Source organism: Heloderma suspectum, chromosome 3 (genome assembly GCF_057233095.1).
Source record: "Heloderma suspectum isolate Gila_16-S chromosome 3, 16-S_ref, whole genome shotgun sequence".
Taxonomy (NCBI): Eukaryota; Metazoa; Chordata; class Lepidosauria; order Squamata; family Helodermatidae; genus Heloderma; species Heloderma suspectum.
The window spans coordinates 30,170,662-30,190,224 of NC_139460.1; the positions used below are offsets into that span (position 1 = coordinate 30,170,662).

Genomic DNA, 19,563 nt, shown 5'->3' on the forward strand with positions numbered 1-19,563 from the left:
AAGAGAAAACTCCCTGGAAAAGACCCTGATGCTGGGAAAGACTGAAGGCAAAAGGAGAAGGGGACGGCAGAGGATGAGATGGCTAGATAGCATCACGGATGCAATGAATATGAACTTGAGCACGCTCCGGGAGAGAGCGCAGGACAGGAAGGCCTGGCGGGCTATGGTCCATGGGGTCACGAAGAGTCGGACACGACTGAACGACTGAACAACAATATTTTAAATCGTTTTATTGTGTGTTGTTTGGTTTTAATTTTTGTGAACCGCCCAGAGAGCTTCGGCTATCGGGGTGGTACAGAAATGAAATGAAATGAATGAAGAAAGCCAGCCAGCCAGCCAGCCAGCCGGTGGGGCAGCGCCTGCCTAGGCAGACTGGTGGGCCAGCCTCGATTGCGAGGAACGCCACGGGGGTCGCCTGGTTAAGGCTCCCTCTGAGGGGAACGAGGAAGCGGCCTCCGGTCTGTAGAGGCCGCTGTGGGCTGGCGCCGGGGTCTCCCTTCGGCGGCGGGCATCCGGCTCCTCGGCGCCGCATCATGTGGGCTCGCCCAGCCCCTCGCGCGGAGCCGGGCCGCCGCCACCGTCAGCGCCCGGAGTCTCCTCCCGTCGGGTCGGTGTCGCCATGAGGCGCTGAGCGGCGGCTGGCAAGGAAGGAGAAGCCACATAGCCACGGGCCGGCCGGCCGGCCGGCGGGGGACCCGAGGAGTTTCGAGCCTCGCCTCGCCTCGCCTCGCGCTGCCGTCCCGCGCGGGGCGGCCGCGACCATGTAAAGCGAGAGCGGCTCCCGCCCGAAGAGCAGCCCCCGGAGAGGGGAAGGCGCCGTAGCCGGCCTGGGAAGGCTCCGCCGTGTGCGCGCGCGCGCGCGTTGGGTGGGGGGGGAACATGGCGACGTCTAATCTGTTAAAGGTGAGAGAGGCAGCCCCCGGCCGGGCCTGGCTGGCTGGCTGGCTGAGGAGACCTCCGGCCTTGAGGGCTGGTTTATACGTGGGGAGGAGCTGCCTGGGTGATAAGGCGGGGGGGGGGGGAGAGAGAAAAAAGAAAAGGGGAGTTATGGCAATTGGTGGGAATAGAAGGGCCGGATACATGGTGTGTGTTTATATACATATATGTGGTGTGTGTGTGTGTGTGTGTGTGTGAGAGAGGCCGGCCAAGACCGTTTGCTTGCTGGGCTACGGTTTAGATGATAAAATGAGTTGGATGCAGAGAACTACAGGCGTCAGTGTTGTAATGGGGCCCCAGAAGGCACGAGGTGACTGAAAATGTAACAGGCTCGGGGCTGTCTCAAGCTACATTTTGTAAAACAACAGCAACAACCCACATCTGTGCACACGTCTTATCCGGTGTGGGAATCTTTGTGATCCCTCCTCTTCTTTGTAGCGAACTGAGCACAGTTCCTGTGCTCTGAATAGTAGTTCCTCTGCTCTGACCAGAAGAAAGAAAGGAAGAAGGGAAAGTGATGTGGAGGTGGGATATGTCTGGTTAGTGCCATATCTGCTTTGCAGTTGTCTTTACGCAATCACCCTCCTCCCCTCTTTACGCTATGTCAGTTATTTTGCAAGAACTGCCAGCTTTTTGCTTCTGTACACTAGTTAGTGTTAATGGAGATTAATCCCTATTTCACCTGGAAGTTTGCACTGAAAAAGTTGGTAGAAATCATCCATTGTTCAATGTACACTTCATGTATTTCATACTTTCAAATCCTGCATTGATTCACCCAGAAGCATGGAATGGGGTAGCTGTAGGAGGTAGGTATCATACAGGATAAGAGGAGCCGGAGCTAAGAAATGATTGATCGGAAGGATTGGCAATGGGGGAATGTATGTATATCTGGGGGCATGCAAGGAAAGTAAGGGCACTGAGTATTGTGGTAATGTGAGATGGGTCAGAGAGACTGACAAAAATAAAATCTCAAAGGGAGTAAAGTCCCTTTTCAAGAGCAGATGGCCTACCCGTGGCCTATGGGGTTGATCTGTCAGCTGAAATATCTTGTCTACCACAATTTTTATTCAAGATGTGTTAAAACTTTTTGCTATCGGTTTCACTTGTAAAGAAAAGAGCAGTGAGATTCTATGTATCCATTTCATATGGATCTTACTGTATTGCTGTCTTGTTTGCTTTCTGATAAGGCAAGGATTGCTTATAATCTAGCCCATGAGGACCTCTTTGAGGAAACACATTTGTCTTTCAGTACTTCCAGTGATAACAAAGACATACCATCTGAGTGCTTGTGCTAGGTGATGCCAACTTTATGATAGAGCCTGGCCATGTGTAGGAGGGTTGGATGCAATGGGCATCTGAATGGCAAATGCGGTTCAGTGTAAGCAAGTGTAAAGTGATGCATGTTGGGGCAAAAAATCACAACTTCAAGTATAGATCTGAGCTAGCAGTGACCGACCAGGAAAGAGATCTTGGGGTTGTGATGGACAGCTCAATGAAAATATCACCCCAGTGTGGTGTCTCTCTAAAAAAGACAAACTCCATGTTAGGCATAATTAGAAAAGGAATTGAGAATAAAACTGCCAGTATCATACTGCCTTTATAGAAATCTATGGTGTGACCACATTTGGGATACTGTGTACAGTTCTGCTCACCACACCTAAAAAAAGATACTGTAGAACTGGAAAAGGTGCAGAAAAGGGCAACTAAAATGATCAAGGGGCTGGAGCATCTCCCCTGCGAGAGAAGGTTACAACAGTTGGGATTATTTAGTTTGGAAAAAAGGGAGGGTAAGGGGAGACATGATAGAGGTACAAAATTATGCATGGTGAGAATGTGGATAGGGAGTCATTTTTCTCCCTCCCTCAAAATACTAGAACCTGGGGTCATCCTATGAAGCTGAATGGTGGGAGATTCAGGACAGATAAAAGGAAGTACCTCTTCACACAACGCATAAACTATGGAATTTGCTACCACAGGGTGTAGTGATGGCCACCAATTTAGATGGCTTTAAAAGGGGGTTGGATAACTTCCTGGAAGAAAAGGCTATCAGTGGCTACTAGTCTTGATGGCTATGTGCTGTGTTCAGTACCAAAGGCAGTGAGCCTGTATACACCAGTTGTTGAGGAACATGGGTGGGAGGGTGCTGTTGCACTCATGCCCCACTTGTGGTTTCCTGGTTGACAGCTGGTTGGCCACTGTGTGAACAGAATGCTGGACTATATGGATCCTTGGTCTGATCCAGCAGGGCTCTTATGTTCTTAATGTTTGCAGAATAGAATGGCCCTTGAGAATACAGAAGTTGGCCATCCCTGCTGAATAGCATTCCTGCTAAGAACATAGCCATGCTGGATCAGACCAAGAGTTCATCTAGTCCAGCATTCCGTTCACACAGTGGCCAACAGCTGTCTGTGGGAAACACACAAGTAGGACATGAGTACAATAGCACCCTCCTGTTCATATTCCTGATTATCTGTTCAGATTATCTGGCAAGCAAACCTCAGCTTCTGAATTGCTGTCCATAGCTGCTTCTTCCAGGGTTTGCCAGTGCCCCCAGCCTGGTCATCTTAATAAGTCTGCACTGCAGGTAAACCCAAAATGATGGCATCCAAGAGTTGAAGCACCAAGAGCTGCCTGTAAGGAAAGAAGCAAGAGCAGAGATGCTTTGCATGCCTATAGTCAATGTGACTTGCAGGCTTCCTGTTGAGCAGCAGGGGTTTAGGTGCTCACCAGCACTTGGAACTGAGCAGCTCCCTAACATATTCTGTATCATAGGCTTGATACTTTGTGTTCCAAGGTGGCTTATAACATTATTTAGGGTAGTATTTAAAAATAAATGTGTTGAACTGTTTTAGATGGTGTATCTTGTTATGTGTAAATATTATCATGTGACTTTGGAATCTGTTGAGCTACAAAACTACATAAACATTTGTTACTGTCCTGTGTTCCAAATACTAGGTGCTCTCTCACTCCATCCACTGGACTAGGAAGCACTTTTCCTTCCCTAGAGTAATTTTTCCTCCTGTCTCTGTAACTAACTGACACAGGTTCTTGGCGTGGTCTTAGGAGCTAGGTCAGAACAGTTAATTCCTTTGCTCTGACCAGAACAGAAGAAAGAACTGAAGAAAATAATTGTTGACTGCTGGAACTCATTGAGTACCCTCCCTGAAGCCTAATTTCAGGGGACAGTAAGAATCAGCACCACCCCATCCTGCTCGCCTTGAGGATGTGGGAGGAAGAGTTGTGCCTCTGGCATGATCACAGCCCCTACCAAGGCATAAGCCTGGCTTGCTCTTGGGTCCTTTTTCACCCTCCATCTTCCCTGGCTTGCTCCTTACCCTGTCAGTGATCTTCTCTTTCTGGTGGAGGGAATCCCTCTCCCTTTCTTCAGAGTGGAGGCACACATATGGGATCAGCCAACAAGTGGTGGGTCTGTGGGATTTGCTAAGATTCCCAAGTCCATATGAATGCATCATGTACCATCTTCATATTTCTTAACAACTGTAGCCTGCATTGTCATTTATGCTTATATGGAAAAAATAAAGTCATGTGGCACCTTAAAAATGAACGCATTTATTCTGACATATGCTTTTGGGGATTATAGCCCACTTCAATGAAAGTTTAATGCTAGCATAAATTCTTTGTTGGTTTTTGCTACAGTAGACTAACATGGCTACACTCCAGAAATTGTTTCTTATGTGGGAGTAAGCCCACTGATGATGTTAGTGGAATGTGCCTCTGAGTAGACAAGGGTATGAACATACTGCAGCTTCCTTTTCTCGCCCAGGTACTTCACGCTGCTGCTGCTTCTGCAACAGCTCTTACCACATGTCCCGATCACCATATAACCCCTGTTTTGCCATATCCCCAGCCTGTTATTTCTTTGCTCCATCTCCCAGCTGTAGTTGGTCTTGCAGATTAGAAAGGTTTCACTCTCCTACCTGTCACCACCACCTGCCAAGCTCCTTACTTTCCAGCGTTTGACTAGGAGAAGAAAGTGAGTGAGACCAGATTTCTAAATTAAGCAGACTTTAATTGCTTGATCTCTGCTTCTCTCCTGTCTGTCCTGCAACTATGTTAGAACTGCAGTCATAAAACAGTGGCTAGTATGTGTTATAGTAGTGCAGGGGCGGGCAACTTGTAGCCCGACAGATGTTTTGGCCTGTAATTCCCATTAGCCCTAGCCAGCATAACTGTTGGTGAGGGGTGATGGCAATTGTAGGCCAAAACCCATGTAGTAGTGGAACCAGATTTGCAATGTGTGTTGTAGGTGTATTCAAGCAATCTTTGGATTTATCTCTCAATTTCAGATTCATGATGTAAGTTCCTGGAGTGTCACAAAATATATGAACCCTAACAACTAATTCACCAGATCCTGTCTTGGGAGATAAACTCTAAGAACATCAGTGAATTCTTGGATAACTTGCAGCATATTGTGCTATCATGGGTATATGAGGAAAACAGCATACCTTTTAAAACCCTCTGTGCCATTATTTTACATAAATAATCGTCTCAGTATTGGAATAGCTCCTGGCTTGTACTCAACATCTGATCAGCATTAATCTCTTAAATTCTCTTTCAGTTTATGCAGAGATTCTGTTCATTCCAGCAATAATTATCAATCATTTGCCTTATTTGTTAGTGCCTTTTTGGAAAAGGCTGTAAGTTGACCTGGTGGCTTTTATTCCCAGCCAGCTATGAGGAAGATTGTAGGGGTCAGTGGGGAGGAAGAGAAGGACATGTGCATAAAGTATTTATATCTGAGATTCTGGAACATGTCACAATACGATGTCTGTAGCTAGCTAAAATTTGGCCTCCTCTGCTAGAAAACTGACTAGATTTCTTCCTGTTTTCTTTTTATTTATTTTATTCATTACATTTATACCCCACCTTTCTTCTGCTGTGGAACTCAAGGTGGCTACATGTGGTTTCCAGGTGGTCTCCCCTCCAAGCACCGACCAAACCCAGACATGCTTAGCTTCAGCAAGGTGGTTGCCTCATGTGCCTTCAGACTATGACCTGGGACCATTTTTGTATTACTATTGTATAAAATGAGGCAATGGTGGTTTCTTATACAGGCACAATAGTGCCTGTATAGTTAAGGCAGTTGGATAAGAAAACATTCTACCATTATAAGACCTGGACATTCTAAATGTTAATAGCATCCAGTCAATTTGTTCAAAATGTACGAACAATAAGAATATCTATGTAATGAGTGCTATAAACTAGCTAAATTTCAGAGAGATCCGTTGGGAAATGGCCAAGATACAGCAATTTAAATGTCAGCTGTTTGTGACCATTTCTTTGCTTCCCCATAACATACCTTCCCATTTTTTTTCTTGCTCATTTCAGTGTTCCCCCAAAGTTGTGGAAATCCAAGGTGTCTTCCAATGTTGTGAAAATGTTATTGTCTTTGAAGATGTTAGCTTTTAAAGGCCCCAAGTAAGTCAGTCAGTTAAGGGCAAGCCATGCAGTACTTGGGACCCTCTTCTCTAAACAAAGATGGCTGCTGTCAGACTGAGGAGGTGGCAGGCTGTAGCTGCTTTGAAGCGAGTAGGTGGTGTGGGGGCAGCATTCTTTGGTTGTGTGCAGGATTATTATTATTATTTTTTTTGTGGTTGGCGGGCTGTTTATGAGGAGTGCTTGAGAAAGAAGATTGGAGCTGAAACCCCAAGGGAAAGAAAGTATGGTTGTATGGAAGCTGTTGTAAGTGGGCACAATATGTGTGACTGTATAACGTGTTTACTGCTTTCATGGTGCAGAAATTATATAGGCATCTTAGCTTAAAATGTTTCTATGCCTTTTCAAGCATGAGTGATTTTATAAGTGCCTTAACTCTGCTCTTAAACTGGTTTTAAAATGTTAAAATAGTTCCTTATGCTGGAAAGAGAAATTTTGATAGGAAAAAATGGGATAATTTGAAGCTTATAGCCAGTTTCAGATCTTCCAGAGCCAACTCTATAGTGAGATATGTGATGATGATGGTATTCCATAGCACTGTTTAATTTGTTGCATTTAATTTTTAAGTGCTTGAGAATCCAAATTTCCACTAGTTTGACAACATGTTACAGCAATTGTTTTTAGCCAACCTGAATTCTTAGTCCTTGCCTTCATTGTGCACTTGCCTTGAAAAAAAATGTCTGGACTGGTGCACATGGGTAGTTTCGGGTGGGGGGAGATGTATATGTGTGTGTGTATATATACACAATGCCTGCTGACATGCATCTGACTTCCAGTTTGCACTGTGTCGAGTACCTGCTTCAGCCTACACTCAAAGACTCACGTGTAGTGAACTCTGCCTGTTCACAGGGTTGATGGTGGCTTTCCAAGTATAAAATGTATGATGTGAAGTGGCCCAGATTTCCAGTGCTCTAGGTTGAAGTGTCTGGTCATGAAGGTTATAAAGGTTTTTAAAAAACCCAGCATAATGCAGATGAAGAAAGTAATTAAATGGTATTTTATCAGTTTTTTAATTGTCCACCCTAGAGATGTGAAGGTCCAGAAAAAACCTGGACAAATTCAAAAAAAGCAGTTTTTTTCCTGTTTTTTCCCCCAAGGACCATTTTTGTTTTTTTCCCCCAAAATTGAACAGCTTTGGATTATGAAATATTTTCTTTTAGAATTTAGGACAAACTGTTTATATATTGTTACCCAGCTTTTACTCCCCCCAAAATGGTTTCTAAAAGCTATGTAATATGAACACTTTTATAGAAAGACTGGAGATGTAAAATGTCTGGAAATAATGAAGCCATGGGGGGAAATGCATTTTTAATCCTCTCTGTAAGATTCCCACCATAGTTATTTCTTTCATTCCTTATTAAAATTATTGATCTTACATATATTTTACTGATAGATATTTATACTTGCTTTCCCAACATGTGAGCAGAATCACCATTGTGCATTCTTGACAGTAAATGTGCATTTTGTTTTTACATTTTGGGCTTTGTTCTATAGAGTTCTGTGTTTTGGGGCTTGTTTTGGTTAGATGCTGTAGCAGTCATTTAATATAGATCTAATCTATTCAGACAATAATTACAAATTTACTGAGTTTACTTTTAAAAATTTTAAAATATAATCAGAATTTTATGAGCAAACTAAGTTATACATAAAATAACTTTAGGAACAGAAAGGTTGCTTTATGTTCCTAACTCAGCTCTCCCTAACCTGGTGCCCCCCGGACCTGAGGCTGATGGGAGTTGAAGTCCAAAATATCTAGAGCACACCAAGTTAGGGAAGGCTGTCCCAAAGCAACAAAGTGACTTTAGATCCCTAAAGAGCGCTAAAAAAAGTATCGCTTAGCTTATTTTTCATTTTTTCTCAAAATTTCCATTCCCCTCCTCCCAAAAAGTGGGAAACCCCCAAGGTTTTTTTTTTCCATGGCCTCAAAGTTTCTGGAAATTTTACATCTCTAGTCCACCCTTTTAGTGACTTGATAACTTAAGAGTTTATTCCTTGTTTAATCCAGTTCTAGACAATTGTTTCAGTGTACTGATTTCCCCCTGCTTGTATATCATGGGCATCTCCATTGGGAAACAGGAACTAATTCTCTCTGGAGGACAGCTTTAAAGGATGGCTGGTTTGTTACATTTGAAGTTTGAAGCTGGGTAACTCAATAAGAACTAGATGGGTGCTGTGATTTCTACTACATATGTTCCACTATGAATTGCAAATGACACTCTGTGATCATGGGACTGCAATAAGTTATTTAAAGACAGTAGCTGACCAGCTGATCTATTTGACTAAGGCTGCAATCCTATACACACTTACAAGTAAGTCCTATTGGAGAAAGTGGGTTGACTTCTAGAGACAGATGGATAAGAGCTATAAGATTCACATTTATTTGACCTATATTTAAATTTACACTTCCTTTTTTCTTGAAAGAATAAAGGTTCACTTCAGTTTGAAGACAAATGGGATTTCATGCGCCCCATTGTTCTGAAACTTTTACGCCAGGAATCTGTGACAAAACAACAGTGGTTTGATCTATTTTCGTAAGTAACTTCTATAACTTGCAGTTCTTGGGCAATGGAATGGAATATAGCTATGGTATTGATCTGTGATATCTTGCTGGAACAATTGTTCAAAGAAAGACCCTACAATAGATTTCTCCCAACAAGTATTTGTTTTCTAAATTGCTGGTAATTGGCATTGAAAATTAGAAAAGTAATAAAGCTTCAGTGATTTATTTGGGATTTCTGTGTACTTAAAATAAATTGCCATGCATTGATGTGTGATGCTTCCAAATTCCTTATTCAAGTAATTTTACTGTAGTAAAATGCTTGGACAATAAATATTTTTGTATAGCACAGGCTATTGCTGTCAGTAGAATTCTAAATCCTAATCAGTGGTAAACTCAAAGATAAAAATATGCTGAAAAGAACAATTAGTAAAGCTATGGTCTTGCCTGCTCAAATCTAAGATCCAGCTTTTGACAGCACTGCAATTACACATGTAAAAAATGGATTTCCGGAATTATTTGTGGAACACGCACACGCACGTGTGGAGACCCAGCCTGGCTAGTGAGGGGAGGATTCTTCCTCTTCAGCTCTTCAAGTTGTTGGAAATCTGAAGCAGGGAGGGTGATTGGCAGTTGGGGGTGGGGTGAGGATGTCAGAACATCTTGCGGGAGCAGGGTTTGCACACAGACTCCCAATTGCAGGCCCTTCTTCTATGCTGATGGTAGTGGCTCTTCTAGGGCCAAAGTCTGGTCTGTCTAATACTTGCTACCAATGCACCTTCTTCTGAAGATGTCAGGCAGTGAATCTGGTACATTATATATAAAAGTATGTGGTCTAGTACTAAGCTACCATTCCCCCTTTATATATATGGGGTTGGTGTCATGTGCCAGAAAGTTATGTATTCTAGGCTGGTATCATCCATTGTCCTATGCACACGTATTAGGAATACTCCTGTAAATGAATGGGCAGTATCCAGTTGGGGCCTTCCACATGCAGCTAGCCCCATGAGGTCTGCTCTGCGTGTGGCCAGCCCTGCTGGCCTTGGTCCGCAAGTGGACCCTACCACTTGCGTGACACAATATAGCATTTCCAGGGGCAAGCTCCAAAATGCTGGAGCCCTGTCCCTTCCAGAAATGAGTGTTTCTGCTCTTTGGGGGGCTTGCCCCCAGAAGTGCTACATCGCAAGTAGTAGGGGCTGCTTGTGGACCAGGGCTGGCTGTGTGTAGAAGTCCGCAGTTGGATACTGCCCAAAGATACAATGCAGAGTAGTATTCGTTTTTTTCTTCTTTTGTAAATTGATTAACTTCAGACATTAATAACATGCTTATAGATTTGTCTGTGCTAATCTGTCTGTATGAAGTGATGTATTGGAAAGGGTAATGTGTGGCCTTGTTCCTCCCAGACACTCGCAAACTCTATTGGTATTTCATTTAGTTTCTTTGAGGACCATGTATGTTTTTTCTAGCACGTTATTAAGTGACCATTTATCACTAACCTGTATAGGTAAAAGTTCAGAAATTATTTTGACCTGACTTGAATGTGCATATTTTCTAGGGATGTGCATGGAGTTTGTTTGTGGGATGATAAAGGTCCAGCAAAAATACACCAGGCTTTGAAAGAAGACATCCTTGATTTTATTAAACAAGCACAAGCAGTAAGTTTTCCATTGTCAACAAGTAGATGCTTTTCTTTCAAGATTGTCTTAGAGTGTAAATAATTTATTCTGATGTTGGTAGTTTGCAAAAATTCAGGTAGTATTATATTGCCTAACATGCAACTTCGGACTAAGAACTGGAACAAATGTGATTTGTCACCTCATCCATATCCCCACAGACAGAGTGGTATGTACTCTCCACTGAAAAAACAAGCACAGCTCTGACCTCGGTAAATCATGGCTTGGATCCAGACCAAGTTAGTCACACTGAAATAAATGGAAGAAGTTTGTCATAATTAACTGAAGTCCCATTGATTTCAATGGAGTCTAAGTGTGACTAATGTGATCTAGATCCAACCCTGTAGGTGTATTGACAGAATTTCTTTTTTACCATTCCGTATAGTTTATTCTGGTGCAGTTTAATGGCTGAGAGACTGAGCTATGACTCAGGAAGTCCCCAGTCTGAATCTCACCTCTGCCATGAACCCAGGTGGCCGTAGGTAAGCCAATCCCTCTCTGCCTTAGTACCCCATCTACAATAGGGAAAATAATACTAAATTTACAAGTTCATTGTTATAGCAAGATATTATAGCAAGGTAATGCATATGGAAAAAATTGAGCACTCTAAAGTGCTATACAGATCCTAGGTAGTAGTAGAATTTTTACTATAATTTCCATCTGCTAGTTATGTGGAGTTGCGAGGAACTAGACAGTCCTGAAGCCCTCCTCCCTGACTTTTACAGATCTTATTCTGCAACTTCTGACTTCTAATATGTCACCAGCCATCATCCATATCTGTATTTTCACAACCATATGGACTGTAAACTTGCTTTTAAAAATGAAAGCTGAGATTCTCAGGAAGTTGCATTCTGTGCCCAATATATTCTGTACTTATGTGAAAAACATCCCTGACAGATGCCTGTTCAATCCTTTCTTGAAAGGCTCCAAGGAAGGAGAATGCCAAGCATTCCCAGGCAGCTAACTCTAGTGCCTATTAGCTCTAATAATTATTAGTAGTGTTCTTAATTGTCAACATTCCAGTGTAGGCTCCTTGTAACCACTTAATAATGTTACTATAGGTGTTGATCTTAGCCTATGAGCATATTGCTTCTGTGCTTCTTGGCTGTGCTTCTTGACCCCTTCCTAGTAATATTAAGAGCAATAGGGACAGGTAAATAATGCTATGGAGTCATCTTTGGCAAGGCTATGAATCTTCATTCATTTGCCTCTTTTACTTTATAAATGAAAGCATAACACTGAAAGCAAAATTTAGCATCAAAGCAATCCTTATAGATAGTTACAGAAATGGATGGGGAGAGGACAAAATCTTTTCTTTGATGGCTTAATGCAGTTTAAAAGTTACTTCCTGGGTAGAATGATCTTTAGCCTTCAAGAAGTAGCTAAGGTGGTAGAAAGACTGTTGCTACAGTACTTCATTTCGTATTTGTGTTTGGATAAAGATTTCAGAATAGGGGATTCCTGTCTAGTAGGTATTTGTGTGGAAGTTCAAATTGACATGTCCTTATATGTAAACCAGTTGCCTATATCTGAACCTTTAAGGGTGCAATCCTATGGTCGTGAGACAGCATCTAGACGGCCATAGGATTGTTCGGTTTTTGAGAACCAGCCTTGGAGCCAGTGCTTTGAAGTTTGTTCCTAGAAAACCGCCTCTCCATCTCCTGCCCCACCTTCTTGTAGTCAGCACGGATTGTACCCGGGCTCTGTGCTCGGAAGAGCAGTGCGGAGCTGGGCAAAAGAGAGTGTTCTGGGGAGCGAGGAGTCCTATGTGTCATCTAGCCTCCCCCCACCGCTCTCAAGTCCCGCGACTAGACAACTGAAATTGGCTGTCTAGCTGCAAATGCAGGGCGGCTGGAACGCAGAGGCGAAGTTCCCCTCCATGCTCCTCCCACCCCGCATTGTCTAGACAGTTGTCTCTGAGTTCGGAGGCAGCTGCCTATCCCAATAGGATTGCTCCCTAAAACGAAGTGTATGCTATAAATAATCCTAAGCATGCTTACTTGGGAGTAAGCCCAAAGAACACAGTGGGACTTAACCTCTGGCCAAACGTACACTGGATTAGCCTTTAAGTATGTTCTGTATAGAAACCTGTGTGCCTGTGTCTTGCTGCCCAAGTGTACAACTCTTGTTGATAGTAATTATGCTTCTGGATCACTTAAATAGTAATGAAAATTTTATCCTAAAACTGTAATGTCAAGGACTCCTTCTTGTACTTCTTTTTGATGCATTTCCTATTTCATCACTGTGTTCGTGTTTAACTTTTAAGAATACTGGAATACTTGGCAGCTCACTACACTTTTTGATATTTATATGTTTACGGTCTTGATGCTGACATCTCCCATGACACTCTATTAATTCACCTGTTTTAACTTGCCTATTTAGAATAGAACTATCAAGGCACAACACTGAAAAATAAATACATTTATTGTGAAAGGCTATAGCTCCAATCCTGTGCAAACTTACCAGGGAGTAAGTACCATGAATTCATTGGCACATACTTCCAAGTAAGCATGCATAGGATTGTGTCACAAAGTATATGAGCTGCTGTTTTGAATGGTATTGGATCATTTGCTTCAATGGCTTGCTGACTTCTGAGGCTTAGGCATAATTTCTGTGTGACTTACAGAATGAGCATCAGAATCCTAATTATGTTTCCATGGCAAATGCTGGGCAATTGCCATCTTTGTAGCTTTCTTGCAAAACTGTATTGCTAATAGCAGAGTGCTCTGCATATTAATTACGTATGGCATAGATATAAATTTCTTGTAAAAATTAATGCTTCCAAAGCACAATTGGCAAGAGGCAATGAATTGGCTTCCCTATGTACATATGAAATGGAAATACTTAATAAATGTGTTTACATTTGGGCCCATCTCTTCTTTCAGAGAGTTCTGAGCCACCAAGATGATACTGCATTGCTAAAAGCCTATATTGTAGAGTGGCGTAAATTCTTCACACAGTGTGATATCTTACCCAAGCCATTTTGTCAGTTAGAGATTACTCTCATGGGAAAACAAGGCAGCAACAAGAAATCCAATGTAGAAGACAGTATTGTACGAAAGGTAAGTGCTGGGCTTCATAAAACACCATCTCAAAGAGAGTCTGTGGTAGCACCAATACATAGCACAGCTGGGGAATGAAAATGTACTGCACCCATAGTGATACTGACAATTTTTTTATTATTTTTTATTTTATTTATTAAATTTATTAATCGCCCATCTGGCTGGTCACCCAGCCACTCTGGGCGATGTACAACACACAATAAAAACAGTTTAAAACAATAAAATTCTACAATAAAAACATTTTCTAAAATACCCTAACCCACCCCAAACGCCTGCCTGAACAACAGCGTTTTTAATGCACGATGGAAGCTCATTAAAGAGGGGGCATGACGGAGTTCCCTAGGGAGGGAGTTCCACAGAGTGGGGGCCACCACAGAAAAGGCCCTCTCCCTCATCCCCACCAGTCTAGCTGTCCTGGCTGATGGGACAGAGAGAAGGCCATCCGAGGCTGATCTTGTTAAGCGGCCTGTCTGGTGCTGCTGGAGGCGCTCCTTAAGATAGGCTGGGCCGGAACCATATAGGGTTTTATAGGTCAAAACCAACACCTTGAATTTGGCCCGGAAAACAACTGGTAACCAGTGCAACTCTTTCAGCACTGGAGTGATGTGATCTCGCCGGCGGCTGCCTTTAATCAGGCGAGCCGCCGCGTTCTGTACCAGCTGCAGTTTCCGAACCGTCTTCAAGGGTAACCCCACGTAGAGCGCATTACAGTAGTCTAAACGAGAGGAGACCAGGGCATGTACTACCGATGGGAGCAGATGGTCGGGAAGGAAGGGGCGCAGCCGCCGTATCAGATGGAGTTGATACAGCGCTGTCCGGCTCACAGCTGACACCTGAGCCTCCATGGACAGCTGGGAGTCCAAAATGACCCCCAGGCTGCAGACCTGGTCTTTCAAGGGTAGCCGTACCCCATTCAACACCAGGTCAACATCCCCCAACCTCCTCTTGTCTCCCACCAAAAGTACCTCGGTCTTGTCAGGGTTCAGCTTCAGCCTATTCCTCCCCATCCAGCCGCTCACCGTCTCCAGACATTTGGACAGGGATTCTACGGCCAACCTTGGTGAAGATTTAAGCGAGAGGTAGAGCTGCGTGTCATCCGCATATTAATGACACTGCACCCCAAACCTCCTGATGATAGCCCCCAGCGGCTTCACATAGATGTTAAATAGCATCGGGGAGAGGATGGAACCCTGTGGCACACCACAAGTAAGTGGCCACGGGTCCGAAACCTCCTCTCCCAGTGCTACCCTCTGGTACCTGCCGGAGAGGAAGGACCGGAACCACCGCAATACAGTGTCCCCAATGCCCAACCCCTCCAGGCGGTCCAGGAGGATACCGTGGTCAACGGTATCGAAAGCCGCTGAGAGGTCGAGGAGAACAAGGAAGGAGCATTCACCCCTATCCAGAGCCCTCCTCATATCATCTACCAAGGCGACCAAGGCCGTTTCTGTCCCATGCCCAGGCCTGAAGCCCGACTGAAATGGGTCTAGATAATCAGTTTCTTCCAAGTGTGCCTTCAACTGCACCGCCACCACCTGCTCAATCACCTTGCCCAAAAACGGCAGATTTGAGACTGGGCGAAAGTTGTTCAAAACTTGAGGATCCAAGGAGGGCTTCTTTAAGAGCGGTCTTATCACTGCCTCCTTGAGGGCTGATGGCATCACTCCCTCCTCAAGGGAGGCGTTCACCACCGCCTTGATCCCCTCACCCAGTCTCTCTCTGCAGCTCATAATGAGCCAAGATGGGCAAGGATCAAGTAAGCAGGTGGTTGGCCGTACCGATGAAAGCACCTTGTCCACTTCATCAGGAGGAAGAAGCTGGAACCGATCCCACAAAACCGGTTTGCCACAGGCTGCCTCTTGCTCACTAACTGTATCCACAGCGTGCAGAGTAACACACCTAATCTGATCAATTTTATCTGCAAAGTGCCTTGCCAAGGCCTCACAGGAGGCCTTAGAATGCTCCAGTGGTTCCGGAGCCACAGGACCGACCAGGCTCCGGACCACTTGGGACAGCCTCCTGGGACAGCACTCTGCAGACGCGATGGAGGCAGCATAATATTCCTTTTTTGCTGCCTTCACCGCCACGTGATAGGCTGAAGATACAGCTCTAGCCCGTGTCTGATCGTCTTTGGAGCGAGATTTCCGCCACCGGCGCTCTAGCCATCTCACTTCCTGTTTCAGAGCTCGTAACTGCGGATTGAACCATGGTGCAGTCCGAGCCCTGTTCAGGGGGAGAGGGCGTTTCGGAGCCACCTGATCTAATGCCCCAGTGATTGCGGCATTCCAGCCACCCACCAGGGTCTCGACCGAGTGGCCGTTGGCATGCCCCAGAGAATCCCCAAGCGCGTTCAGGAATCCATTTGGATCCATAAGACATCTGGGGCGGACCATTTTAATGGGTCCTCCACCCCTGTGGAGGGGTTGTGGAACCGAGAAGTCCAACGTCACCAGATAGTGATCTGACCATGACAAGGGGGTGGTGGATATACCCCCGACTTCCAGATCACTCCCCACTTCTCCAGATTCAAACACAAGGTCTAGTGCATGACCAGCTACATGGGTGGGCCCAGTTAGAATATGGTGCAGCTCCCAGGAGGCCATGGTCTCCATGAAGTCCCGAGGTGCTCCTGTAAGGATGGCCTCCGAATGTACGTTGAAGTCCCCCAACACCAGTAAGTTAGGGGACTGCACATGCACATCAGAGACCACCTCAAGCACCTCGGCCAGGGAGTCAGTCGTGCAGCGGGGTGGACGGTACACGAGCAGAATCCCCAGACTGCCCTTCGGGCCCAACCTCCAGTACATGCACTCAGCAACCTTGGTCTCCCGGAGAGGGGGTCTGGTGAAGACCAAGGACTCTCGGTAGATAACAGCCACTCCCCCTCCCCGATCCCCAGCCCTCGTCTGCTGTGTATACGAAAATCCAGCTGGGCACATGGCTGCAAGGGTTGGAGCAGCAGCCTCGGCCAGCCAGGTCTCCGTAATACATGCCAGGTCTGCACCCTCATCCAGGATCATGTCATGGATGAGGGAGATTTTCTGGGTAACAGACCTGGCATTGCAGAGCAGCAAACGAAGGCCAGAAGATGGGGTCACGCCTCCCCCAGCCATCCTTTGGCTCTGGACAGGCCCGGAGCAGGGGACAGATACTACACATCTCTCCCTTGTTCCCCTTACCTGGCATTGCCTGCCCGTAGCGCTCCACCAGTGCCTTCTTCCTTCTTCGTGCACCATACGGTATGAGTGAGGGTGTGCTCTGAAGAGGTAGTGGGTTTTATGTGTTCCTGAGTTAAAGGTAAGCTACAGAGTGCATGATAAGCTTCAGTTCCTTAAAATATACTTTTTACTTTATACCATCCCTTACTATTAGGGTGACCATATACCTTAATGTAGATTTTTAAAAAAACAAACAAAACAAAAGTTCTCACTACAGTGTGACAATTGTAACAAAACATTTGTTGCATGAATAGTTCTCATGTGGCATTTTCTGTCACAGAACAGGAAGTGAAGTTTTATTCTAAAACTGAAATTTACCAGACCCTCTAAATTTAAGAACTGTATTTTAGCGAGTTGCCATTTGAAAATCTCTGCATAGCTTTTCTAATATTTTTTTCCTTATTGTATTTGTAGCTCATGTTAGATACTTGGAATGAGTCCATATTTTCAAATATAAAGACTCGTCTTCAGGACAGTGCAATGAAGCTGGTCCATGCTGAACGGCTAGGGGAAGCATTTGACTCTCAACTTGTCATTGGTGTTAGAGAATCTTATGGTATGTCTTGTTATGTGGGACATATCTGCAGCGTCCCCTGTAATGTACAAACCACCATAAGGCAAGCTTGCCTCCACGTAGAATTTGTATTGACAAAGGATAGATGACAAATACACTGAAAAGACCAGTAATCTTTTCAGTTTAGCAACTGGCGCAGTTCTTAAATGTGCTTGACAGTAATACAGTTCTGCAGAAAATGATGGTTTTAGCAGTTACAGGGACAAATTCAATAAGCTGCTTTTCTTACACTGCCATGCAAAGTTGTAATCTTAAATCTGCATCTCTGGTTTAAACTGTTTGTAAATGACAAACTTTTCTCATGCTTAAAACTTGCCCTTTACCTTAGTAAATACAGGATTGCCTTAGACACGTCTATCTGCAGTGATCTTAAGATTCATATCACTGTTGCTTTTTCATAGACAAATGCCATGAGAATCTGGAAAATGAATTCCATGGAATGAGTATGTGAGTGAAACTGAGTTGATAGGTATGCATATAACCATGCAAAATAATACTAAAATATTCAGCTTAGCTGCTGATTTTTTTTAAAGGTGTAAAATGGCCTCCCAAACAGTTTTATTCCTTCATAAATTACTTGTTAGGCAGAGATCTAAGGAGTAATAATATTGGGGAGTATCCAGTGCAGCACTACTGCTTAATGACATTGCGCTAGCATAAACTGTCTCTAGCAGAAGTCAATAGCACTGGCCGGTGCAACAGGTGTCCCTGGAAAACTCAGTGTGCCAGCGAACCTTGTTGGTGTTTCACTAAAGCAGTGATCTTCACTATTTTTCAGGCAGGAGACACTTACCCTCCTGGCACCATCACTGAGGCCACTTCAGGGCTTTTCCTGGGCCATAGGTGAGTGGGGGGCTTTCCTCTCCCCCACCTCAGTCTGGTGGCAATGCTGTGCACAGGACTTGGTTGGAGGCCTTTTCAGGCCTCTCCTCCATCCCTCTCTATCTGAAATTATTTATAGGCTGGCTTTAAGGGTGGAACCTCTCAAGGCAGCATAACCATATCAAGACGATACAATGTCATCATCTAAGAAAGGACTTGCCAGGCGGGCAAATTCTGACAAGCTCACTTGGTCCTTGGATTGGGATGGATCTTTTTCTCAATACTGAGCGATCGCTCTGTGCTGCGAAATCTCACAGAGCAGATCCACATTGCTCGCTTTCTCACGTGTGAATTCAGTTTCTGCTCTAGCACCTGTGCAGTGCACCACTGGCTAGCCTGTCACATTGCTCTTGGCTCCTCCCCCACCACAGCTAATTGGCTGATTGCGCCTTTATTTCACACATGGACATACACTGCACCTTAAAGCAGCAGGTCTCTTGACTCCCAACCCCTGAAGTCTCTTCTCCTAGCCCAGATAACAGCAAGTGGCCTACCACTAAAGTAAACAAGGCAAGGCTAGAGAGCCCCTGCTGAGAGTAAGCAGCTACTGCAAAAAGGGAGTGAGTGAGAGAGACAGAGAGCTGAACTTGAGGTGATTGGGAGCCACCAGTGAAGAAATTGCAGTAGAGATCATTTACTTTAGCACAGCGTCGTTTACATTACTGGTAGTGCTGTGTTAGATACTGCCCTTTATGTTCAGATTATTATAAGATTTGTTCCTTGGATATTCTCATTTTCTTAAGTGAGAAGATTAAGTGTGTTTCTTCATATGAGAAGTCCCAAAAGAAAGATCTGAATGTGATATTTCTCGTTACAGTTAATCTGTGTTCCAATCCTGATGATAAACTCCAGATTTATCGGGATAATTTTGAAAAAGCGTACCTTGATTCAACAGAGCGATTTTATAGAACTCAAGCCCCTACGTATTTGCAGCAAAATGGTGTACAGAATTATATGAAATATGTAAGTGAAAAGGTGTTCACGTGGAGGTATTTGTTCTGTAAATGTTAATATTTTAAGTGATGGTTGTTTTGCTTCTGCACAGGCAGACGCTAAACTAAAGGAAGAAGAAAAAAGAGCACTACGGTATTTAGAAACCAGGCGTGAATGTAACTCTGTAGAAGCGGTAAGAATATGTTGTAGATATGTATATAGTAAGTAAATCATGTATTGTCTTAATAGCGGCATGAATTCATACGTTAAAAGTTTTATTAAATCAAGAAACTTTTTCTACAAAAAAAAAAGAATAGTGTCACTGTAACCT

General features: G+C 44.2%; 1 protein-coding gene across 4 annotated transcripts in view; it reads left to right on the plus strand.

The window, feature by feature from the left end:
* Positions 1-474: 474 nt before the first annotated feature.
* Positions 475-19,563, plus strand: part of CUL5 (cullin 5) — a 43,440-nt gene continuing 24,351 nt past the window's right edge. Inside the window, exons 1-8 of one of the 4 annotated variants that reach the window (XM_084842719.1) lie at positions 523-903; positions 8,815-8,924; positions 10,446-10,545; positions 10,949-11,045; positions 13,449-13,625; positions 17,258-17,399; positions 19,117-19,262; positions 19,345-19,425. In XM_084842719.1, coding sequence (XP_084698845.1) covers positions 13,569-13,625; positions 17,258-17,399; positions 19,117-19,262; positions 19,345-19,425 — 426 coding nt within the window. In that variant the 5' untranslated portion in view covers positions 523-903; positions 8,815-8,924; positions 10,446-10,545; positions 10,949-11,045; positions 13,449-13,568. Of the gene's footprint in view, positions 904-6,285; positions 6,376-8,646; positions 8,703-8,814; positions 8,925-10,445; positions 10,546-10,948; positions 11,046-13,448; positions 13,626-17,257; positions 17,400-19,116; positions 19,263-19,344; positions 19,426-19,563 lie in introns of those variants that run through there. The other 3 variants (XM_084842716.1, XM_084842717.1, XM_084842718.1) reach the window with 3 other exon arrangements.